The sequence below is a fragment of the Polypterus senegalus genome, chromosome 7 (assembly GCF_016835505.1).
Source record: "Polypterus senegalus isolate Bchr_013 chromosome 7, ASM1683550v1, whole genome shotgun sequence".
NCBI classification, from domain to species: domain Eukaryota; kingdom Metazoa; phylum Chordata; class Cladistia; order Polypteriformes; family Polypteridae; genus Polypterus; species Polypterus senegalus.
Genome location: NC_053160.1, coordinates 68,216,365 through 68,243,154, shown reverse-complemented (window position 1 = coordinate 68,243,154; position 26,790 = coordinate 68,216,365). Strand labels below are relative to the sequence as shown.

The 26,790-nt window shown below is 38.5% G+C and overlaps 1 protein-coding gene across 1 annotated transcript in view; it reads right to left on the bottom strand.

The window, feature by feature from the left end:
• Positions 1–218: 218 nt before the first annotated feature.
• Positions 219–26,790, bottom strand: part of LOC120532632 (phosphoglucomutase-like protein 5) — a 215,647-nt gene continuing 189,075 nt past the window's right edge. The window contains exons 9-11 of the mRNA XM_039758802.1: positions 24,338–24,521; positions 9,654–9,788; positions 219–3,114 (exon numbers count right to left, since the gene is read on the bottom strand). Coding sequence (XP_039614736.1) covers positions 3,025–3,114; positions 9,654–9,788; positions 24,338–24,521 — 409 coding nt within the window. The 3' untranslated portion in view covers positions 219–3,024. The remainder of the gene's footprint in view (positions 3,115–9,653; positions 9,789–24,337; positions 24,522–26,790) is intronic.

Below are 26,790 nucleotides of genomic sequence, written 5' to 3'. Positions count from 1 at the left end.
AAGATGGTTAGAATGAAAACCTTTAGCAACTGCGGCCCTTCAGGACTGGAGATGGACACCCCTGCTTTAGACTATAAGGGAAAAGTGGTGTAGAAATTGAAAAGTGAAAAATTTTAACAATCTACATTTCTGCATGACAATGGTTATGTGATTTCCAGACAAAGTTTGAATGGGAAGTGTGATGGTGGATGGGACTGCTTTACATTGTGGGCTATATGGTTTGAACTAATGAGCAAACAAAAACAAAATGAAACACAGGAGGAAAGGACTTGCAACTTACAAATGTAAGCAATGTGATGTAAATTGTTAAGAAAGCTCTTGTGTTTTTGATGTGCTGTTGTTTTCTTTTGTTGCAGGATTAAAATGTGACTATAATAGAATGACACCATTGTAGTGATCTTGGGCACATTGTGAGGCTCAAGTGCCTGCGTGTGTGCAGAACTGGAGTGCAATGTGCATGCACTGGCCATGTCCTTCATAAAAGGGATTTAGAAATACCAAGGCATTTTTAGCTTTCTTTGTGCGTTCTGTGCATTGCTTGCGCACAGGATATTTTGTTATTGTGCTTTTGTACGTGTTTTTTACTTTACAGTACGTAATTGTCAGCACTATGTTGTTCATTTCTGATCAGCTGCAGCTGATCATGTAAAGGTGTTATGATTAAATTTTGTTTCATTTGTTATTATCTTTTCTACGTTCTTTATTTTCAGAGTTATCTAAGGGTTTTTACGCACATATGGAGAATTCATTGGAATATATTACTGTGTGCTATGTGCAGTAGGTTATTTTGGAAATATTTCTAAGGGTTTTTCCGGATGTCATATTGTTTATATTGTCAGCACTGAAACGCTGTTGCCACTGTATGTTGTATTTTCTTGATAAAACATTATGGACTCAAGTAACACTTTCAGAACCAAAAGTGATCCCTTATGTCTTTAAGCTTTTCAGGTAATGCATGGGTAGGAATATGAAATAAAGTAGCTGACCAAAAATATTTTATTCTACATATAAAAATGAGTTAACAGAGTCTGAAAGTGTTACTTTGGTACTTTTAGCAGCACTGCACCACTGTAACAAGTTAGATTAATGATCTCATGTGGATGTAGATTACTTTGACCGAGTTCTAGATTATATATGAATATCGTCATGATCCTTTGCATATAAAATTTAGTTGTATTCATTCTGGTTATTTTTTTCCATATTTGATTTTCTGGGATTTAATTTTAATATCCTGATTACACTGTTATGTCACTTTTTGAATAACATAATCTTGTGTTTTCACTTTCACTTTTTTAAAGAACATAGGCTATAATAAAATAAATATTGTGTATCAAATACTCTTTTTATGTTTACTATAGACCTTAACTGCCTTTTTTCCAAATACAGTGGCAGCCAACAAAAGTGAACCAAATAATTGTACTGTATATCACCAATTTTTTTCTTTTACTTAATGTGTCGTTACAGGGCAAAAATATTTTAAACAGAGGTGCCTCACTTTAGGGTGACCAAGTTATCTGCATTACCATCTGTAGCACATTCTGAACAGGACAAAAAAACCTCTAATGGAGCACAGCACGTAAAAGTGATCTTTATCACACCAGCTTTATGAAAAGAGGCATTAAAATGTATACATCAACTTGATGTTAAAGTAGTTACACACAGCCTTATTTTATTTAAGACTGTGTTTTGTCAAAAAGATCTTGGAGGACCATTTGGTAAAGTGTCATAAGTATCACTGCCTCTCATTTAGCCAGAGTGTCTTCCATCCTTCAAAAGCAATTCTTTTAGTTTTAGCTGCCAAGTGATCTTATTTTTTTCTGTTACAGTAAATGATGTGTGTGTGTATATATCTTCAGAGGTTTTTGAAGATGTACGTGCTTTTAAAGCAAACGTAAATATGAATAAGTGCCTGAGGAAAAATGCATGGTGGTTAAAAAGCAGCTCTGGTGTCAGTCCTGTAATAGGAATTGTATTTATATTATATTGCTTGATAAGTGGAAAATCAATTATAAGATTTTCACAAAAATAACTTTAATGTCTGTAATAAATTCTGCCATTCAAATAATGTGCATAAAATTAATGCTTAATACATTTTGGAAGAAATTAGAATAAATATATATGTACAGTACAGTAAGTGCATGATTTTTGTGCTGTTTATTTCAGACCATACAAGTTTATGCCTAGACAGTGTGTCGTACAGTGGACAAAGCGTGAGAAGTGATTAGAAGTGGTTACATAGTTGACACATGTGCATAAACACTTTTCAATAAAAGAAAGACAATTGTGAAAAGAAAGAGCTACTGGATTCAAAATTTACTTTTCTGGAGGTTTAAATGTGTAACCCTTAAAACAAAATGTCTGGAAAGCGACTTGCAAGTGATAGCAGTAGTGGAGGTCCAGACGCTTCATAAAGTAAATGCAGAAAGTATAAAGCTATGCATAATTTAACTCTGATAGAAAACCTGCTGAATTTTTATAAAGATTTTTTATTTTTGCAGCGGTATGTAGTTTCATCAACATTAGCTTTTTCAGAACTAAAATCTGCATTGTCTTGGATTAAGGTGTTAAAATGTTGTCACTCACAAAAATACATACTTCAAATAAGTAATTACAATAGAACAGAGTGCTTGAGCAAAGTGTAGTGTTGTGTTGTGTTTTCAGATTCAAGGTGATGTTCCATAATAATGAATCTAATTAGTATAAAATAGGGTATGACAGACATAGATGTTAATTTTGCAAAATTTTGATCTATTGTTTAAGGTATGGTAACCCTTTAGTAATTGAAGTCTTGGCTACATTACTTCCACAACAACCAGAGCCTATGGTTCCCATTCAGTATTACTGCTCTGTATAAACGTTATACTGCTAAGGAGGCTACTGTGGCTTGAAAAACAGGACTTGTAAAACAGAACATGGAATTTCAAAACTCTTGTAAAAGGCACAACGGTGATTAATATTTTGGCAGCAATGGTCAAATGGAAGCACAGTATGTCTTTGGCCCCTTTTGAGTTGATGTGTCTGGGTTCAAGTGATGACTGTAGGTCCTTTACGCCCTGTCCGCTCATGAATCTCTGAAATCTTCAATGCGATGGCAATCAGAGGCCCCAGCACTGCCTGTAAAGACAAGAGCCAATTATAAGATGAGTCTGAGCAATAATGCAAAAACCAGAAGCAGGAATTAACTATGTGCTTCCCAACAAAACCTGCAACTGCTTTCTGTTACTACAATGGTGTGAAACAAGCCCCCTAGGAGAATGAACTGAGGTGTCCAACTCAAAAAGGAATCACATAATCAGCATTTATTTTTGTTTTCTAATCATCCAGCTTGTTGCTATTTTCTCTGGCAGTGCAGCGGACACTCCTGCATTCATGTATTAAACTGCTAAGGTCTGAGGAGATCTTCAACACTTTGTACAAATAATGTTTCTTTATTGCAGTATGTGTATTTGTACAAACATATGAATGAATAAATCGATAAAGGAGTCTTAATCTATTATGTTATTGTAAAATCTGACACAGAATATTTCTTGGTGTCTCTTGTCTGTCAGATGGAAAATATTTTTGCGTTAAATGAACAGGATTCTGAACCAATGACTTAAGTGTAACTCTTAATTCTCAATCCCTGAAAGTCCAGCTTCTTCCATTTTTACCCTATTTTGGCCCATAATTATTTACCATTCATTACCCTACTTCAGGAAGCTACTAATATTTGCCTCTTTCATCTCTTGCCTGAGTTTGGTTTGAAAGAATGTTTAAGTTTAAACAGAATGGTTTCTTGTACTATTTAGTGGACAGTCTCTCTGCAGTTGTTGCTGTAATTTTTTTTTCATTAACCTGTTGAAATGTATTCATCCCCTGAATACATATAACACCAGCTCAGAAAATGAAATTTTCCTATACTGTACCAGAAAAGAACTTAAAAGTCAGAATTTCATGGCAATAGGCTTCTATAAGGAAAATTAACCAAATGGTGAAACATATAAAAAGCAGTGATGCAACCCTAGAGTGTAGAATACATGTTTGAACAGTTTGATTTCTTCCATTAGACATCAAAATTGACACGGGCATATAAAAGCAAATGAGCTGATATCTGCTCTTCAATACAGCTAAGTCACGGTACCACCACTGTAACAGGCTCACTCTTTAACTCTGCTAGAATATCTCCCTAAATTCACCATCCATGGGAAGAACTATCAACTGCTGAAGGCAGGTTAGTGTCATCTGGGTCCTGAATTTATGATATGACACTGACAAATATTACCTACAAATTGGAAAAAAGCCAGTCAGCCTGCTGAATAAAAAGAATATTTCTTCCAGTAAAAGATGATTAATCTCCTTAAGTATGGAGATGGTGACATCCATTTGAAGCTGCAACCACAAGATAAATAGACAGTTTACATGGCAGGTAAAATGGCTGCTCAACAGCAGCTCATACTGCAAGTACATACGTGTTTCTCGTTTTAAACATTGACAGCATATATGTCATGATTATTCATGTACAGTACACGTAACATAGTACTAATGGCATACTTATGTACTTGGGGGATAATTTTAAATTCCTGGTTAATAATGTATATCTGTTCAAAAATGTACTTTATACTGGTGTTTTCTTGTCTTGTTTGTTTTAATTTGCATTGGTAATGACAAATGTGTTCTGTTCAAATGTGTGATTTGAAGTTTCAGGGTAAGGTAGTTACGCTCGCTAATTAAGGCGCCAGAGAGTGGCGAAATGTTGAATAGAACATGCAAGTATGCTTTACATGTGACAGTAATGACCCTACAATGCTACAAACATGCTTTTAGCTCTAAAGGCTACCTGTGCAGGGGATTTGACGCTACAGGCCATTGATTGTATGATACACCAGTGAGACCCCATCTGGAACATTGTGTTTAATTGTGGTCACCATGCTACAGAAAGACATAGCAGCATTTGAAGCTGTGCAGAGGAGAGCAACTAAATGATTTCCAATTTATAGATCTGTCTTATTCTAGCAGACTCAGAGAATTAAACCTGTTGTCTCGAGCAGGTGAGACTACGTGGGGACCTAATCCAGGTCTTCTTAAGCCTTTCAAGGCACTGATAAAGTAGACCCAGCAGAATTCGTTCAACTGAGAATCACACACTAGAGGACACCAGTAGAAATTAAAGTGAACGGCAATTAGGACTGAAGCCAGGAAGCACTTCTTTACTTAGGGAGATCTGGGAATCTGAAAGAAATTGCTGGGACATTTAGTTGAAGTAGACATCTCGACAACCTTTAAGAAGCATCTGGATGAGATATTGGGACAGTAAAGCTATTAGCTAAACCAACAAACTTGATGGACTGAATCGTATTTTCGTTTGTCAAATTTCTTATGTTCATATCAGAATAAGGCCAACCACTTGCACTGCAAACAAATCCTCAAACACAAACTCTTTTTACTTGGGGAAACTACTGTGCATCAACCACACCGTATTTTGCGGTAGAGGCTCTTCCATGCATATTCATAAGAATAATGTCCTTTACCCCTGCCAGAGTATCATGTATAAAGTCAGATTAGCAAAAATTCTCTTGGGAAAGTTTATAATACTTTTAAGCTACAAACAAAAACAGTATTCCTCTGTGTGCAAACAAAATTCCCCAATGTCCATTTTCACCATGGCCACATATGACATTTTTGTACGAGTGTAGTACTGAAATAAGTGGAATCCACACAGCAAAAACTTGAACACCCATCATTGACTCAGGAATTGATTATTTATCTTATCTTATTTTACTCAGATTCTATTTGTGCATATTCCTGATGACTTTTGAGGCTAGCACAGTGTTCTGGGTTTGAATCATGCACCCAGTCTTCATCTGTGTGGAATTTATATGTTCTCTATGCATGTATTTTTTTTCTTTTTAACCCCAAAAATGCACAGGTCACGTTTATTGGCAGTTGTAAATCGGCCACCTGAATGTGTGCTTCAGTGGGTCCTGACACTCTGTGCTGCCTGGATAAGGATAAGTCCTGAATTGGAGTAAGCAGATTTGAGGATGTATGTGTCTGTAATAAATACTGGGCTGCCCATTGATGTGGCATTCACTACGAAAAGTGTTTTATGAAATAAAAATTGACTGCTGTATATATTTCTTACTGGTCCTTCCAATTCTCGTTTAAAATGTTGCTCCCATGATTTACCTTTAGAGGTCAAGTTGAGCTATAGGCAAGATGAATCACACCAGCTGAAGCTAATGAAGGTAAAAAAAAACAAAAAAACAAAAAGAAGAAGTTCTAAGATTTATAACTTTACTGTAGACTAAAAAAAGTTGTCAAATGGACAAGCGGGATATGAAGCAACAGGTTCAAAGAAAGGGAAATAAAGCATTTGCTGTCCTCTTGTGTGGTCCCAGCTGTCCTGGCCTATGTTTCTAAATGTGCCACAAAGCCCTGAGTGTCTGTAGAAACATTAAATGCCAACAGTCTGATTGGCATTCGTTTTGATTAAGCACTTCCACTGTGGCTAGATGGAGACAGCTGCTTCCAGGATGAGAGTGTGCCTCTTGGGATGCAGAAACACAAAACAATTCTCAGACAATTGCCTTGTCAACCTGTGTCCACCTCTGCTGGCCCTAATGAAAATGAAATGAATTTATTTAAACCTTCTGTGTGAAGATACACATTTTCAAAGTCAAAAAAGATTAACGAAACATGCCAGTCAGTGGCAGCTCATTTTGTCTGTAAGAGTTTGTATATAAAGTAATCTTTAGTATGCAACTTTGAACCTACTAGAAACAGAAAATGTAATTTCTTATCCAAAGTGCAACTCTTTCTATAGTTTCCCAACCTAATCACTGCTAGTCAAATCATCTCCGAAAGTTTTATGCACTTGCTGGGTTCAAGAGCATATTAGTGAACATAAGAGCAAGCAAGCCCTTAAGACACCTTATGTAGCTAGGCCTAATGGGGTCATTTTTGATGTTACTGATGTATGTTTATGTATGCTAAGACCACTGAGGAATTAAAAAAAAAAAAACGAGTGGTGTCAATGGGACTGTCAGGACTCAATCTCATCTGAGCTGAATTTGATTATCCTAATAGTCATGCATGGAAAGCAGCAACTAGAGCTAATTAATGCCAGTTCAGTCTACCGTCTTTATTTGTGTGCGTCTTGGTGTTACTAGCCACACCACACTGGTCTGACAGGTGCCATTTGTCAATCACCTTCCTCTGCTACTTAGTTTTGCTTTAACTAGTTATTTCTTTATTTTTCCTTCTCTAACATAGCCCTTTTTTAACACCTAAATTTGACAGACTGAAATACTTGAAAATGCAGGATGGGGTAGAAAACATGTCAGGGTGAAGGAGGAGTGACTATGCTGTTGATTAAAGAATCCATCACAAAATCCATGTAGTAAAACTGGTACTGAAAAAAGCCAGTAGTACATGTTTGTGTAATGGGTGCAAAAGAAAGAAGAGCACCTTGGGAAGCTGGGTAAGAGGGGTGGTGAGGAGGATTAGGGATGGACTGAGATATGCTAGTAGACAGCAATGGATGGGTCTATTTGTGGTGCTGGGCATTAGGGGTCCATAGCAGTGAATACATTTTTAATAAAACAAGTGCCTTTAGGCTGCATGTGTGGAGCTGTGTGCAATGGTAAAGCTTTGAGGCTCCAGAGTGGTTTATGGAGAGATTGGCTAAGTTAGGTTTACATGTGAAGGTCATTTTCCTCATTAACACCTATATATATATATATACAGTATATATATATATATATATATATATATATATATATATATATATATATATATATATATATATATATGGCTTAAAGGGAAGATCAGTTTAATCTGTATTCATGGGGAGACTTGGTGGTATTTTTCCGCCATCTGCATCATCAGCTTTGACAGCTCTAAAAGGGCTTTACAGGTGGCAGTAATTCAAAATCCACCTTTTCCCATGATTCTGGGCAGAGAGTAGTCAGAGAGTAAAAGCGGTATCATAAAAACCCTCCATTCAAGCCATTGGGCCTGGAAATGGATGGTGAGAATCTGTCCCAAACTGTTCCCACACCGTGTACACAGCTGGCAAAAAAGAGTCACATGGCTACCCAATGTGATGCAATGGAAGTTGCAGTGAGGACACCCGATCCCCTGATATCAGGGCTGTTATTGTTGCAGACAGATGCTTCGCCCACTGAGGTCAGTCCAGATCCTACAAAGGTCAAGACAGTGTTTAGCATCCCTAGTGGACACTAGCAATATCAGGTTCTTCCATTTGGATCGCACAGGGCATCTGCCACCTTCCAAACTCTGGTGCCTAAAGTGCTATGGCCCCAGAATTTCTATAGTGCTGCCTACTTGGATGACACGGTTATCTATTCTGACACATGGAAGAAACACCTAGAGCAGGTTCAGGCTGTGCTCCAGACACTTGGAAAAGCTGGACTTAGTATCAATCCTAAGAAATGTTTCTTTGGATGGTGTGAGGCTAAATGTTTAGGCTACCTGGTGGGTGGTGGTACAGTCAAACCACAGTGTTCCTAAGTAGATGCCATATTGAAGTGGCCCCATCCAAAAACCAAGTGGCCTTTCTTGGTTTGGTCGGGTAATACCGCCAGTTTGTACCCTGGTTCTCAGAGCAAGCGGCACCCTTGACAGATTTAATGAAGAAACGGGCCCCTAACATTGTCGTATGTGATAGTAAAGCTGCTGCTTTATTTCACAAAGCAGGCCCATATATCGGCACCTGTTCTAATGGCTCCTAACTTTTCTCTGCCTTTTATACTCCAGACTGATGCTTTGGACCCAGGACTTGGTGTTGTGTCGAGTCAAAGAGTTGATGGTGTCAAACACCCCATCATGTTCCTGAGCTGGAAACTGTTGGCCAGGGAAACCAGGTATGTAGCAGTGAAACAGGCGGCCTTGGCGATCAAATGGGTAGTAACACAGCTGAGGTACTAGCTCTTTTGCCGTGAGTTTACTCTGGTCACTGAACATGCCGCTCTGGAGTCTAAACCATGTGTCACTTGTTGTTTTTTAGACCTCCAGCTTTACAAGTTTTCTGTCCTTTATCACCGGGGCTCTCTTCTAGCCAACACTGATGCTCTTTTTCGAATTCATGACCTCTCTGTTCAGGCCACACAACTCGACAAGACTGAGCTAAGAGGGGGCCGTGTCACACACTTGCGCACGTGGGACAGTTTACAGAGTCAAATAGTGCTATTCAGCAGCCAGACTGGGGGTTGGCATGCTCACCTGATTCTCTCTCCTCTTGTTCCTCTGCAGTTCAGCCGAAGGCCCAGCCTCTCAGAGACCTCACCAATACTGATGACATCATTTCCACAATTCACCTTCCTGCCACATCAGTTCCAGTTCAGTCCATCCTGACTCCACCTCTTCCTTTTATTCACCATACTTATAGAACAGACTCACTCTATTAGTTCAGTTCAGTTGAGAATGCTGAGCTGTAAAGACGTGCTACTTTTATTTTGGTGATTTTTTTCAGAATATGGGTTGGCTATCCCTAAACCTTTTTCCAGCCAGCAGTCATGTAAATTGTTGATTATAGCAGAGGCTGGCATATATTTCGATGGGGATTATAAGACTAAGTAAGAATCCCCTTGGTCACTGAGAAGGACTAAATTTTAGTGATGCAAAACAACAAACAGACAGTAATTCTTCCTTACCTGGTTTTCTTTACTGTGTTTTTCTGGGTCTCGTTCGTAGCTTTCAGCATAGATTCTGATAGTGGCACCTGTGCTGCCTGTACCACTTAACCGGAATATAATTCTGGATCCATCAGTAAACAAAATTCTTAATCCCTAGAAGAAAACAGATAAAACATTGAACAACAAGCTTTTCTGCATACTGCCTTAAGTGTAAATTTGAAAACTGCTTTCCACACAGTTCTTGCGTAAATCTTTACAACAACATGAAGACAGTTTCCAAGTCAATATTTTGTTCCTTCTTAAAGAAAAAAAAAGTTTTGACTCAGAACAGCATAGTGTAGAATATTTAATTATATGTGCAGCATGGAGGGACAATACTGTTGGATGAAGATCCTGTAATGAATTCTAACAACACAAAATCTGTCTCTCTGTTATATGCCATTTGGTACGGGATTCATAAAAGTTGAGCTAATGTTTGTGACACGTTATCTGTTGGAATGAAAAATTTAATGATTTCATTACATTTATTACAAAGTACATTTCAACAGATAGTACACCACAAACGTTGGTTTCAACCCATCATAGATGGGTAGCACGGCTTAGTATGTAAATATTCTAAATTTCCTTGTTGAAACACCAATTTGATTAACATAATCCAATTCTAATGTAACAAAGGCATAGACGAGGATCTCAACAGGACTATGCATCAGAAAATGGTGGAGCCTGGATCCATTTATCAGGTAAAACAAAGCTGATTTAGTAATAGTTTGATATAACACAACTACATAATGCATGACATACAGTACAATTTGACATACAATTTAAAGGAACGTATGGAATCTAGCATAACACAATGATTGTTCAATTTAATCGCAACTGAAATGTTAAAACCAGGTACAGGGAGAGACAGTGATCGCTCATCTTTTCGCAACCTTTTTTGCAGGCAGCAGGGGTACCTTCAGTTTTTCTCTATTAAGCTATAGAACATATGCTGTTGTAGAAGTAATGACTTCATTAAGGTGATATGTGAAACAAGGACAGCACATCCCAACGTACATCCTCATGACATTAGCCTTATGGGTTACAGTTGGGGAGAGTGGAGGTGGGAAGTCCTCTCTCAATATTTAATTTAAAAAAAAACACTTCTTTTGATCACCTCTGTCATGTCACATTCTAAGCAAATACATAAATCACTTATGCTACAGCGAAATTCTCCATCCAAGCTATAAGGATGCATAGTGCACTGGGCAACTGTTTATTTAAGCTTGTCTTGTACCACGTTCTAGTTTGAAGTACTCTGAAATAATGTTGTTAATATAAACTGAAGCTTCTGGACTGGTATGTTGTAGTTTGATCCATGCACATATGTTCAGGCCAAACCCAAATTTGTGCAATGTAGTGAATAGGTAGTCCCATTCAACTAGTTTGCTTGGATATAAATTCTGTACAGTTCTGGTCTACTAATAACAGGGGGTTGAGATGGCATCTGTGAGATGATGGGGCGTAGTGATGCTGGGGTGTAGTGATTTGAGTTTTATAATCAGAGGGGGATGGTCAGAGATAACAATAGTGTCGTACTTGCAAGATCTGGACATAAATAGGGTAGTACATTATTACATAAGATAGCTTCTCCATCTATCTATCTTTAACCTTAATTTCCAGTTTTGCCAGGAGTTAGGGCTATGAAGCCTATTGCTGTGTTGGCACTTACAATGGGGTAAAAAGGATAGATTAGAAATAGCTTTCTCTCTTTCTTCCCGACCAAGATTTTTTGCCTCCCCACGTGAGGCAAGACTACACTTCACAAAGTCCCAGACCTCTGACATGCCTAGAGACAGAACATGCCCAAACAAAACAAGCCCCCCAGCAGCGATGTAGAAAGGTTAAAGTAGATATATATTTATTGGCAATACAGTCCAAATACTATAAACTCAGAATATAATATTAAACAGTCCTGAAAGAATAAACCCAGGGAATGATTTTAAACAGTACCCATGGAGAAGCAGATAATGTATGATAGTACAATCCTAATGCAGTAAACCAAGGGTATGATGTTAAACAATCCCCTTTGGGGGAAAAAAACATAAAAGTAGCCAAGAAGGTAATAGAGTGTATAATTATGTCAAAAGTCTTGTGGCGAATGGACCAAATTGCAGGTAAAATCTTCTTTGCCTTGCCAGGACACGATGTGACTCGATAAAATTTCAAAAAGTGCCAGGATGAATTTTTTTAGCTCTTTTTCTGCTTCGTGTGGAGTACTAAAAATGATGAACTTGCCTTGAATCTCCTCTCTCAATTTAGCAAGATACAAGAGGCCATATCTGATTTTGGTTTTGTGAAAGCACTGTTTAATGCAGTTAAAATGCAACTATTGAAGGTGAGAAATCAGGGAAAATATGAATGTGGTTATTTTCAAATATAATCTCTTGCTTCAGTCTGAGAACTGACATCAAATTTACTTTAGATTGTAATTTGTCAAAATGAACAATAAGGTTTTCAGGTATTCAGGCATGTGAGCCACGTACACGGTAAGCTGCTGATATCTCAGTGTCTAATTTAAAGTTCTCTCCAATTATTTTAGAGAATAGTTCAACTATGAATTTCACTAGGTTTGGACGTTCAATTCTTATATCATTTCTTCTATATCCACCTTCCAGCTCAGTTAGTCTGTTTCCAAGCACTGTGCTTTCAGATTTTGTAGCCATTGCTTTTTCGTCAGTGGTGGATGCCAATTGTTCAACTATTTCAATATGAGTCATGAACGTTTGCTTAATGTCTTCAAACTGAGCACCAAGTGCTCTAAATTTATTCTCAAACTTACTTGCATTTTCCTGTATTTTTCCTCAATTTGTCCTAGTATACCTTTAAAGGTTGTCTCAAAGCAATTACTTATAATTAATATGCTGAAGCAGCTTTTCATTTGTCATATTTATGTCCTGTGAGAAAGGTGCTATATAGGTGCCCGACCCGGCACAGATTCACACTGAGGCACGTGTAAAATCAACAGGCTTTTATTTCGCTCTTCAGCCGTGGAGCACGTCTTCCCCGTGTCGCACTTAGGCAGCTCACAGAGACTTTTCTCTTCACCTTGGCACCACCACCACTCCTCCCAGGTAACCTTGTCCTCTTCTTCCTGATTCTGGCTCCTTAGTGGTGGATGCTGGCCCTTTTTATAGCCCATCCGGAAGTGCTCCAGGTGCTTGATCACCTGTGGCTAGTTGCACTTCCGGACGGGGCTGTAGAGGTGTCCACATGGGCTCTGGGATCCAAGCAGCACCACCTGGTGGCCACCCCAGATCCCCACAGGGTTGTGGAGAACTCCATCTCCCATTGAGCCCTGTGGGATACTGAGGCATCCACGTCAGCCAGGGAGGTTGCCACTAAGCATCCTGGGGAGGTGCTGAGGAGCCCATGGCTGCTCCCCTGGAACATATGCAGAAGGGGCGTCCTGGCTGGGCATGGGACCCGGTTGCCCACCACAGTCCTTTATATCTTTCCTTATATCGTTTGTCTCACTTGCAACCTTCTTTATATTACTCTTTTAGCTCCTTCATGTCCCCACCGAGAGAGGCAGCTACCGCGGCAATCATTGTGGTGATCATTACCTTCAGCTTGGACTGTTCGTTTCAGTCTTCTCTGTGCTCCACGGGTGGAGTAGCAAGTCCGGTTGGAGTCGGTGCCACTGACTTGCAGGGGGTTGTTGACAGCACAGAGAGTAAAGCTCATGCTCAGTTCCAACGCACCTTCTAAAATCAAATAGTTCTCCTGGCCCAACTCACTTGCTGTTTCCCTCCCACTTTCTCTTTCGGCTGGAGTTGATGCTGCACCGTCAGGTCCCCGGAGATCTGTTCTTTTGCCTATCTGGTCCAGGTCAGTCTCTGGCAGGCCGTACTTTGAACATGAACTTGAGGCCCGTTTAGAATTAGATTAAGCTTTAGCTGTCTTTTCCATTTCCTTCTGATCCTTTTTTGCTGCTGTTCATGCGTGTATATACTTGCCTATACTGTAATTAAAGCCCAGTGGGTTGAATAAATACAGGATACCTCAGGATTATAAAAAAAAAAGGTAAAATAACACTGCTGTTAACAGAGTTCAGTCTCAGATCTCCATCTCCCAAAATGGACAAGACCAAAGAAAAAAAAGGTTTTAATAAATTAATTTCAGACAATTTAATATTGTCATACAAACTAAAATTTCTCAATAATTATTCAGGGGAATACTTTGGGAAACACTCAGCACCCAGGTAGATGTCCAGATTTCTAAGAAAAGCTGTCTACTGTATGTGAATGCCAGCTATTTTTAAAGAAGCAAGGTAAGCTAATATACTACCAGAGACATTATGCTGTACATCAATTGCTGTTTTTACAACAAAGAATAAACATCTATTAGATCAGTCTCCCTACTGAACAATTATGTTATGATTCTGACAAAAGCTTTACTCAGAAGAATACAGAAAGTACCCATATCTATAATATTACAAAGTGGGTTGCCAGTCCAGATCCCACAATGGTACCATACCAGCACCCATTTGGCTTGAGAAACCATATACAAAATAAAGTTATAAATTAAAAGATTTATCAACAATGAAAAAACATAGCAAAAGTGCTCAAAGAGCAAAACGAATTGACGCCAAGGCAATTCTAAAGTGAACAGTCCTAAAAACACAATTCATAAATAGAATCTGAAGCCCAGAACAGAAAAAGTTGAAAGTCAATAATTCCAACCAAAGAAACATGATCCTTCTTACTGGCTTAAATAGCATGAGGGGAGTATCTGGAGTGGTGATGTTGGGTTTGGGGATGGCCACCTCTTTGAGTAGCACCCACAAAACACGAGGGAAATGAGAGGATATTAGTTTACATATAGAAATACAATAGTTATAAATTAAATCATTAGAGAAAATATATTCAAATAAAAATATCATTATACATAAAGGAGAATAGGAAACATCACTAGTGTGACTACTAATTAAAAAATCAAATAGTTTATTAAAGTACAAGAAAAATTCTAATTATTCATTGGGCGTAGTACTAGATGGGGCACTCTTGAACTGTTACATTCTAAGAATATCAATAAGAAGACCAACTTAGTTACAAAAAGTAAGTGTTAAACTAAAGAAGTAAGAGTCAGTACCCAAACACACAAATCCTATCACTCCTCAGGGTCTGTATGCTATACGTTAAACCTAAATCTCTCACATGGGTTGCCAGTCCAGCTCTCACCGCGGTACCATACCAGCTCTCTTCCTTTGTCAAATCATTTTTCAACTCTCAGGTCTCTTGTCCTTCCACCAGCTGAAATCTTGTCCTGCTCAATTTCTGCTTCCACCTTCAATGATAGCCAGGACAAAATGTGATTTTTACACCCCAGCCAGGAACTACTGACAGAGAGCATGTTGGGAAATACCTCCAGGATTCAGAACTGCCCTGTGGTACTCTCAGAGTTATTCCCCTAGAACCTTCCCTTGTGCCCCCATGTTTTTCTGCTCTTCAGAGGAAACATCTGATAAACAGTCAGAAGTTCCACCTTTCCCTGATCCTACTTTTCTGCTCCAAGATAAATGGTTATAGGTCGACTCATTACTTTTGCAAATTAACATACAAAGGCAGAGACAAGAGACGCTTCTGATCATTTATGAGCAATTATCTAATGATATAAAAATGAATTCACAAATGCAGTCTACTCTTTCTGTTCCAAGTCTCTATTAATCAGTAACATGATGAGATGCAACAAAAGAGGTTTCTTATAGATCTCTACGCAACGAGAAATTTAGGACCACAAACGCTGTTTCACATAATGTTACAACATATACATAAGAAAAACAAACTATCAGGTGTATCCAATGATGGTTTAAGTGAAAAAATAGTGGACAGCAACAATATAAGAATATGCAACAAGGCTAATAATTACTGGATAAATCATACACAGATTATTTCAAAATAGCTATACTAAGAAAAATTCCAAAAATCCTAAAACCTATTTTCCATTGACAGTGTAATTTATTCCCGGCAAAACAAAACTGTTCACTGTTACCAGTAGATGGTGCCAAAGCTTCATGTGAAGGACCTAACCATTAATGAAATAGCACTATGTTAAAGGAAGAAAATGTAATGAAAGTTAGGAATATTTACCATAGACACTTTTTAATTTATGATTTGGGAGTCAAGTGTAACAGTTATCATACTAATCAAACATGTATTATATTGTTTGAATTGACCCAGATGAATCAAAACTTACTTAAGAGACATACAGTATTTCCACAATCTTTTGATCTTGTGGTATTTACCACTCATAAAATAGCACCATGCCACACAGAGAATATCTAGCTGTGCCTTCTGAAGGCATGTGTTCCCTTGGATCTTACAGCCCTCTGTCAGGGACAGCTGGTGACCAGCAAACAGGCACTTCAGAGAAGGACCAACAGCTGACACATTCTCTGCTGTCTGGAATTTCAAAGTGTTGTAGCACAGCTGACATTTCAAGGAGCTAAAGGTGTCAGCACAAGGAAGATGCACTTCCTTTCAGATGTTTTAACAAAGCATTTACTATACTCTACCTGCTCCTTTTATTAATTTCTTTAAACAAGATGAGTGTGCCTTCAAAACTTGTGTTCTCAAGGTAAACTTCTCTGTCACCATGGTAAACAAGCAATAACAAAAACTCACAAAGGTTCCAAGTCATTTTTCATGAGACATATGCACTTAGACATTGTGTGCAATGCTAAAATGGCTATTTCATCATGTACAGTAGATTAAGGCAATTGTGTGCCATGAACCAACTGACCAATGTAAGAACTAATGGCTGCATGGGGTTCTTATTGACACTTTTTCTCTGTAACTCTCTGTACTCTTTCTCAATTTTTCTTGAAGATAATCTAACATAATCTTAATCCAATTTCAGGGTAATTTGGGGATGAAGTCCATTTTGACAGCGCTGGACACAAGGCGAGAAACAACCTTGGATATGCCTACTTTAGAAGGTTAAGGCAGGAATTAATTGTACATATGACGCCAGTATGTTATTGGACACACCTGACTTACATGTCTTTGGGATGTCAGTGAGAACTGGACCACCCAAACAAGGTTTAAAATGTATGTAGGCACATGTACAAAATGCAAAATTAACATAAGATAATCAACTTAATCACTATGCCTCGGTGAAATTCATAATATTAAATTAGTGAATGTCATTATATTACAATGTTATAACTGTGAAGTTAGCAAAAATTACCGTAATTAATTAAAACATAATTATCCAACATAAAACAGTTTTATCATTGTTCAGCATTTCAAAATATTTAGTTACCTAATATACAACTTTGCAGGACAAATTTACATTGGTGAGTGCTCTTTCCTAGTTGCTATATAAGAGAAAATTGATCAAACTGAAAATAGAAAAGTACAGCAATAACCATCCATCCATCCATTTTCTAACCCGCTGAATCCGAATACAGGGGCACGGGGGTCTGCCGGAGCCAATCCCAGCCAACACAGGGCACAAGGCAGGAACCAATCCTGGGCAGGGTGCCAACCCACTGCAGGACACACACAAACACACCAAGCACACACTAGGGCCAATTTAGAACCGCCAATCCACCTAACCTGCATGTCTTTGGATTGTGGGAGGAAACCGGAGCGCCCGGAGGAAACCCACGCAGACACGGGGAGAACATGCAAACTCCACGCAGGGAGGACCCGGGAAGCGAACCAGCAATAACCAAAAAGTGAAATTATAATGATAACAAAATTTGTATATACAGTATATTTACTTTTCCCCTAAAAAAAAGTGATCAAACACAGCAGTAGTGGCCACAGATGCAAAGATGGTATTAGAATGCTATGAGAGTGCATGATCACACACAGTCTCACAGGACAAGAACTTTTCATCTGCGTATTCACCTGACAAAGTGTGCTGGACTGTGAAAGAAAAGCAGCTGTAAAGTGTGAGGCAGAAATTGGTCAAATATGAGAATTTACAGACCTCACAAACAGGGTGTCACTGTCTAGAAATTAAACCAGGGATCACAGCTCTGTAGACAATGATAAAATTTAAAAATAAAAACTTTTGGTCATTTTGAAATTATGTATTAAAATTTAAGAGAATGCAACCTGTTAGCTCAAGTACACAGTGTGAAAAAGGTTTCATAGAGAACTTTCATCCAATGACAAGAATAAATCTAAAACACTAAATCAAAATTGAACAGAAGAGTACATACTACATGTGCAAAATTCACAAAGGCATTTTATATCATTTTTAATTAGAATAATTACTTAATTAACTTGAAATTATCAGAACAACTTAATAGCTTTCCATAATCTGATCCAGATTGCATATTTCTGATTAAAGTAGGGTAGCTTTGTAATATCTGACAAATGAGTTCAGTGGCATTTATTTGATGGCAAAATGTCCACATACTGAATCATCGGGCCATGTGCACTATCTCAAATGTCTTGCATGTAAAATTTTCCTGGTTGAATTTCAAATGATACATGAGCACTTCCCTCCCCTCCCTATATATTCAATATTATTATGATTGAGATTTGGAAGATGTTTCCTGCTTACTGGCCAAGCTTAGTATATAAACCTTTATAAATAAGAAATAACCTTGACTTAAGACCATAGTGGCAGCAGTAAAATCAAAAGATTTAAAGATTTTAAATATTTCAGTTCACTAATGCCATCATCAGAATCCACCTAGGACAGGCTTGGGATGCCTTCTGGAAATCTGAGAAGATCTGGAGCTCCAACAACATCTAAATTGAACATGACACTTGAATATTTAAGGACTCCTACCTTATTGTACTTCTTTATGGCAGTCAGTCATCTCAGCTATCTAGAGGAAGGGCTTTGTTAGTTTTGCAACCATGAATAAATTATACTTGGATTAAAGTGAATCATCATGTAACAAATGTAGGGATCTAAAAAAAATGGAGATTGGGAGGTGCTCTTCAAAACATTAGACAGCTCACCTGGACTGACCATATGCTGCAAGGAAACATTCTTAGAAAGTATGCTCAATATCAAGCAGAAGAGGGACTTGGCAAACAAAAGTGTGGGCATTGAAAGCTCATCTTTAAAATATATATACAGTAAAAGGAAGAACCAAACAAAATCACTAAAATGAATAGGATGGCACAAGATCAGGCCAAGGAGAAAAACATCTGCTCAAATGTAGAAGAGTAGTCACTTAAATTACATATAGCAACATATCTGCAAAAGCAGCCACTTGAGCTTTTGACCCATGATGATAACAATGAAGACCACTGCAAAAATTTGACATTTACTGGGGGATTGGTTTTCATATAAAATATTAATATATGAAATAATTTTTGTTTAATTTTATATTATTTTAAGATAATGCCATTTTACATGAACTGTATAAGATTGGCTCTGTCTTATGATGTTTAATTCACCCTAGCTCTGGAAAAACAGAGATCAAGGATTCAGTCAACAGAAGGATATATTCTATCTATCTATCTATATATATATATACAGTGTGTATATATATATATATATATATATATATATATATATATATATATATATATATATATATATATATATAGTGAGACAAGCCCGGACACCATCAGACTGAGACCACATCTTTATAAACCGCACGTTTATTCACAGTTAAATTGAACAGTCCCGCACAGCACACAGTGCTCCCTGTGCTAATCATCCTCAATCCGGGCCTCTCTCCGAATGTCTGTGGGCCGCCTTTCCTCTCTCCACGGAAACCTCGTCCTGCTCCCACTCCCGACTCTAACTTCCAGACTGTAAGAAGGCGGGCCCTTTTATTCTCACCCGGATATGCTCTAGATGCTCCCTTTGACGACACTTCCTGGTGTGGTGGAAGTGTCAGGAGAGCACTTGGAAGCACTCCGGGCGTCCCTGGAGGGATCCTCCTCCATCTTTCTGGGTGTGGCGGAAGTAGACAATTCCCGGGCCCTATGAGACTCGGGGCACCCCCTGGCGGTGGCCACGGGCCCCAATGGGTTTGAGCCTCCTTGCTCTTCTCCCGTGCTCCTCTTCTGATCCAGGGCGGTTGCCCCCTCATGGCCCAGAGGACATACATGCCACCTCCCAGTCCATCAAGGCGTCCCGTATTTAAGCGTGTACCACGCACACATTTTTTCCCAAAAATTAGCATTAGAAAATCAGGTGTGCGTCATACACGAGGAAATGTAATTTTGTAATGTGTATTTCTTCTGTGTGGGCTCACTCGCTCACTCTCTCTCTCACTTGCCCACTCGCGCGCTCTCTCTCTCTCTCTCGCTCGCTTGCTTACTTGCGCTCTTTCTCGCTCGCTCACTCGCGCTCTCTCGCTCGCTTGCTCGCTCACTTGCGCTCTCACTTGACAGCGCTCTCTCTCTAAATGCTTCCTATACAATCACAATGCGCGTCATACACGGGGCAAAGCTTTTTTTGCGATTTTCTTTGTAAAAATTAGGGTGTGTGTCTTACACGAGGGCGCATGGTACACAAGTAAATACGGTATATATATATATATATATACTGCTCAAAAGAATTAAAGGAACACTTTTTAATCAGAGTATAGCATAAAGTCAATGAAACTTATGGGATATTAATCTGGTCAGTTAAGTAGCAGAGGGGGTTGTTAATCAGTTTCAGCTGCTGTGGTGTTAATGAAATTAACAACAGATGCACTAGAGGGGCAACAATGAGATGACCCCCAAAACAGGAATGGTTTAACAGGTGGAGGCCACTGACATTTTTCCCTCCTCATCTTTTCTGACTGTTTCTTCACTAGATTTGCATTTGGCTACAGTCAGTGTCACTACTGGTAGCATGAGGCAATACCTGGACCCTACAGAGGTTGCACAGGTAGTCCAACTTCTCCAGGATGGCACATCAATACATGTCATTGCCAGAAGGTTTGCTGTGTCTCCCTGCACAGTCTCAAGGGCATGGAGGAGATTCTACTAGACAAGCAGTTACTCTAGGAGAGCTGGAGAGGGCCATAGAAGGTCCATAACCCATCAGCAGGACCAAGGAGGAACAGGATGAGCACTGCCAGAGCCCTACAAAATGACCTCCAGCAGGCCACTGGTGTGAATGTCTCTGACCAAACAACCAGAAAGACTTCATGAGGGTGACCCAAGGGCCCCATGTCCTCTAATGGGCCCTGAGCTCACTGCCCAGCAGCATGCAGCTTGATTGGCATTCGCCATAGAATACCAGAATTGGCAGATGCACCACTGGTGCCCTGTGCTTTTTACAGATGAGAGCAGGTTCACCCTGAACACGTGACAGAAGTGAAAGGGTCTGGAGAAGCCATGGAGAACATTATGCTGCCTGTAACATCATTCAGCATGAGCAGTTTGGTGGTGGGTTAATGATTGTCTGGGGAGGCATATCCATGGAGGGTCACACAGACCGCTACAGGCTTGACAAAGGCACCTTGGCTGCCATTAGGTATCAGGATGAAATCCTTGGACCCATTGTCAGACCCTATGCTGGTACAGTGGCTCCTGGTGCACGACAATTCCTGGCCTCATGTGGTGAGAGTATGCTGGTAGTTCCTGGAGGATGAAGGAATTGATACCATTGACTGGCCACCACACTTTCCTGACCTAAATCCAATAGAACACCTCTGGGACATTATGTTTTGGTCCATCCAATGCCACCAGGTTGCACCTCAGACTTGCCAGGAGCTCAGTGATGCCCTGGTCCAGATCTGGGAGGAGATCCCCCACAACACCATCTGTCATCTCATTAGAAGCATGCACCGATGTTGTCAGGCATGTATACAAAAACACAGGGGCCATACAAAGTGCTGCGTACAATTTTGAGTTGCTGCAATTAAATTTTGGCAAAATGGACTAGCCTGCCACATAATTTTTTCACTCTGATTTTTGGGGTGTCTTTGAATTCAGGGCTCTGTAGGTTGATCATTTTCATTTCCATCAAACGATGTGGCATCCTTTCGTTCCTAACACATTACCCAGTCTATATCAGTATAGATATCCAGGAGGATTTCTTTTTCCCATTGAGATCTGATGTGTTTTCAAAGTGTTCCTTTAATTTTTTGACCAGTTATATATATATACATAAAAGTCAAAATATGTGTGTGTGTGTATGTATGTTCCAGCATCACTTTTGAAATGCTGGAGCGATTTTCATGAAACTTGGTACACATGTTTCTCACTGATCAACTAAAAGTACTCTAGAGTGACATTAACTATAACCCATCCCATTCTGGGTAGGGTGGGGGGTGATGTTGCAGTCTTGTATAGTTGTTATCATCCAGTTGACATTCGGAATGACCACCAGAGGGTGAACTGGAGGTGACTGCCAGCATTCTTTATGTTTGAGCACTACCATGCCTTTGTTACTTTTGAAATTAAATAGAGTTGGCCAGTTCTGAGCATCAGCTGGATGAATATATACATACAAGACCACAAGACATGCAAAACTGGTGAGTCTTCATTATTTGTTAATTTATTTTTAAAGTTGTTTTTTTAATTATGTTTTCTTCAAACAATTAAAAAAAACACTTTATTTTCCTCCCGGGCAACTCCAGGTTTTTCATTTCAGCTAGTAATATATAAAACTAATGATATTTAAAATTGACTGGATATATATACCTGAATTCTTTACTTTGGAAGACAAAAGCATTGTGTCTCTGCTTTCAGCTCTTATAGGTAGAAGAATGGCTGCAACCATTGCATACATTGAAAAAGGCCCCCATCTCTTTTCAAAAAAATTAAAGGGATGTTTTTGGATATTCTTAGGATATCATAATGAAGGGCCACTTGTTGCAAAGTGTTTTTGAAACACTTATTCTTAATGTGTACTCTTTCCACTCCTTTGGTACAACACACCTATAGAAGCTCCACAACAAGGACTCCTTCAGTAATTTCATTCCAACCATGGAATTACTCACAAAGTACTGACATCACCATACTTGGACCAATGGGGCTGTTGACATCTTCTTACCAGTAACAACGGTTTACATCTCTTGAAAACCATTACAGTGAACATAAATTAGTTACTAAAAACTAGACCTTAATTTATGATGTCAGTAAAATTAAATGCTTCTTAATGTCATGAAGCTTACCTTTGGGCTAATTGAGTAGAAGATGTACAGTAAAGCTGCAGCAACTTTGAAATAAATTAATGGCAAATGTTGCTATTACAGAAAAACAGCAAGTAAATGTCTGCTGAGTTCACTCATCTTCACACTAGCACATTGTCTTAGTTACACAGCTTTACTCCATATTTAAGAAATCAAACCACATATCAATAGTGTAATGAACCCATTAATCAGGCATTTTTCTATTTGTCTATATTTTTTATCTGAACAGATTGTTTTAACATGCTGGAGGTTCACGTAGTTGTCACATGATTATGTTAAATAAAATCCAGATTCTGGACTGCATCATTTATTTCCTTGCATCTCTTACTCTGTCTCCCTCTCACCCTCCCTTCTGTCACTTTATCACACATTGTTTGGGTTCACCCAGGCTGGCTGGTTACTCCACAAATTAGGAGGAGTAGGTGACAGTTGCAAATTATTCTCTGTAGTTTAACGCATGTAATCAACATTATTTACAATAAATATCGTATTGACATTTGAAATAATAGAAATGCACCACAAAAACAACATATGTGAAATTTCAAAATCCTGGAGTTCATGTCACCATCTCAGATTAACACAAACACATGTGAAGTGATTAGCCTCTAACCCAGATCAACCTACCTGCAACCTGGCTGGGCACTTTTACACTACAGAAAGATTAGAAATCAGGACGGAGTGCCGAGTCTTAACTTTTCACAGATGGTTTCTGCCTTTACATAAATGATGCCTGTTCATTTCAATGCAGTTGAATATTAACATTACTTTGTATTTAACTTTAGTTAAAACTCCTCTAGGGAAATTGTCAGGTTGAAGAATTTGGATGGCACTTAAAGGTGTGTGTCTCAGTACAAGACTTGTGTGTTTGGGATGAATTACACTTAAACTTTTACAGTAATGTTGTGATGATGGATCTTTACATTATGCAATTTACATAAAGACTAGAAAAAAAAATCAAGAAGGATTATCTTTTGGATTAAATTTGATGTTGATGACCTTTTACAATCCTCAAAAAACTGTCCTACTAAAAAAGACGATCTGTGTTGTTGACTGTTGTTAAATTTATAACCTCATCAATATCATTACTTTTAAAATGACAAATACAGAAAAACACAAAGAACATTTCAGTTTTCTTCTGAAATAAAAACAAACTTAAAATGTTTTTTTTCTGACCATTTTACAAAGCTGTCATGGAGTACTTGCATAGCAATGTGATTCATTTACCTTAGTTTAGCTTCTTTGTCACTCTGGATAATTATTGTCCTATTCTTAAATCTGAAGATCTATCAGGAGTGAGAAAAAATTACTACCTAATAAAATCTAAGTCTGAAAGCAAGTGATATAACATTTGGAGTATAAGAGAAAAGATGTATTTGAAGAAATGTAAATGAAAATTATGCACAGAAGTAGGCATGTAATACTAAGGCTATATAATCCAATGTGAAAGGAAAAAAATAGTTTGTTTGGCTTTGTTTTGTATTTTCTCTTTTCAGACATCAAGTTTATATAGTCTTCTTGAGATTTAAAAGGACATTGACTCCACACACTACACCCTCTCTCAGAGACCCTTGCGAATTGGAGTAAGATATGTTAAATTTCTGACCTGGTTTTTGGCAACACTGCCATCCACAGGGTCTATATACTCATAATTTTCTGTTTTTTCCACACTGTATACATGGTTTCCAACAGCAAACTGTTGTCCTATGAAAGATTTGTCAGTAATGACTGCTTCCAGGTCTCTCATCATGAAAAACGCAGCCCTGGGGTCCACTCCCTCATAATCAAACCTATGAATGACAACAAGACACAAATAGACTAAATGATAAACATGAATTGTGTGAAAAGTTAAATGCTGTGTAATTTTCATATCATTACCCCATTTATTTGTAACTTCTTGTCCAGCTGAAGGCCCCTAGGAGCCAACATCATTGCTAGTGCTACTCACATATGCACACACCCACACTCATGCACAACAAGCCAATTCGGATACACCAATTAACTTAACATTCATATTTTTGGTGTATTGGGAAAAAGTTCCCAGAGTCAAAAACATAAAAGAGAAAGACTGAGTGTGCAATCTCAGTCATAAGATCCGTACCCCACTGAACAGCATAACCATAAAAAGTTAAAAAAAACCAAAAACATAATTTAAAGATTAATCATTCAGTCTGATTAACTAGTTAACTTCTGTGAACATTGTAATTGGATTACAATTTATGCTGGTAAGAATGACATAAAGTGAAAACAAAATGCAAGAATAATTTTGATATTGATATGTAAGATGTGAAAATAGTGGAATGGGTGTAATGATTACAGTTCTCTGCAACTCTAAAACATTTTATTGGTACAAAAGTCTGATCTCCTGTGAAGAATCCTTGATTTTTGTGAAATTCACCTAAAGTTAAATTTGTATATTTTAAGACCACATATATCACTGCATAATAGTGTAAGCTTTGCTTCCATTGGAAAGAATTGGGGACAGGATTAGAATGTCCTTGAACAAGATTGAGATATGTGCTTAAGAGTCATCAAAGAGGTGAATGAAGGGAAAAGATACCAAAGAATTTTATTACATGAAAATCACAATTCGAGAATTACCATTGTCAAGGTTGCACAGAGGTTTAGTATGGCCAGGATGTCCCTGAAAGCAAAGAAGGAGGAAGAACAGGGTTTTCAGGGCACTGCATCCCCCATGACGCTAGATGGCAGCTCCCCTGGACAGCAATGGTTCCCAGGATCCCATTAAAGCATCCTGGGATATGTAGTTCATTTCTTCAGCCCTGTTGGGTGCTGTGGGTGCCACCAGGGGGAGCTCACAAAGGACCTGGGGACTCCTATTATTACGATAACCCAGAAGTACTTTGGAATCACAAGGATGGAAGCCTGCAGTACTTCTGGACTGCATAAAGATGACGATGTGGCATTAACCCGGAAGAGAAGATGGAATACTTCTGGGTTATAGACTATTTAAAGGACTTTGGGAAACCCAGCAAAGAGAGCCGGAGTTGGGAGGTTGGGTGACTAAGCTGCTGGGAGTGGAGGACTGTATTGTTGTTATTTGTGATTATTGATTATTTATTGAAGAATTGTGGAGGGTGTGGTGCTTTTTGCACTTTATTCAAGAATTATTAAAGATTATTCTTCTGGTGCTTTTACAAGTGTGTCTTGGACATCTGTCTGGCGGGTTCAGCAGGGCAACAGCGACAGCTAGCGTCCACACCACATTTAACATTGTATCATGCTTTTTGTTTATTAGCTGAAAATGTATTTTTTTTAAATTGAACACCTCAAGTAGTGCAGATGTTTTGTTGAGTGTATACAGTGGTTTCTGTTCATTTTGAAGTTGGTTACTGGTGATGCATTTTCCAACATCATTCCATCTTACAACACTTTCTTTTGCATGTTCACAGTGACTAAAAGCAGCAATGGAGCTGTTTTCTCAGGACCAGCCTGATGTTTGCTTAGACTCTGGCCATCTGTCAATAGAAACTGCAGTTAAACCAGTATCTAAAGTAGGAACAACTGTGACAAGTCACCAGCCTGGCTCCAATGACCTAAGTTTTTTCATAACATATCCCATTATGTGTTTGCTTTAAAAAAATAGTAAACTGTCACAAGTGCATAGGAGATTATCATCTTATAAAGGCTTAGCTGGACAAAGAAAGCACTAAGATGTGACAACAGATATATCTAGCGAAATTAAACATTCTGGGCTTTAAATAAGGACTTCAAGAAACTTGAATCTGGTTCAAACATCAGATTGATACAGCAAGACAGAGGAAATATTTACATAAAATCAGCTATGAAATGTTTTCATTATTACTGGTATGAATTATACCTAGGCTGACCAGACATCCCATTTCTGGGATAGTTCCATTTTTAAGCATTGCATCATGAAATTTAACAAAATGTTAGCCGCTTTTATTATTATATCTTTTTATTATTTCACAAAGCCTGCAGATTTGAAATTAGTCTCAAACAGGCACAGCTACGATCTCCTGAGCAAATTATTTAATCCCCTCTCCCAGCTACTCTCTCTTTCTCTCTAAAATGTAC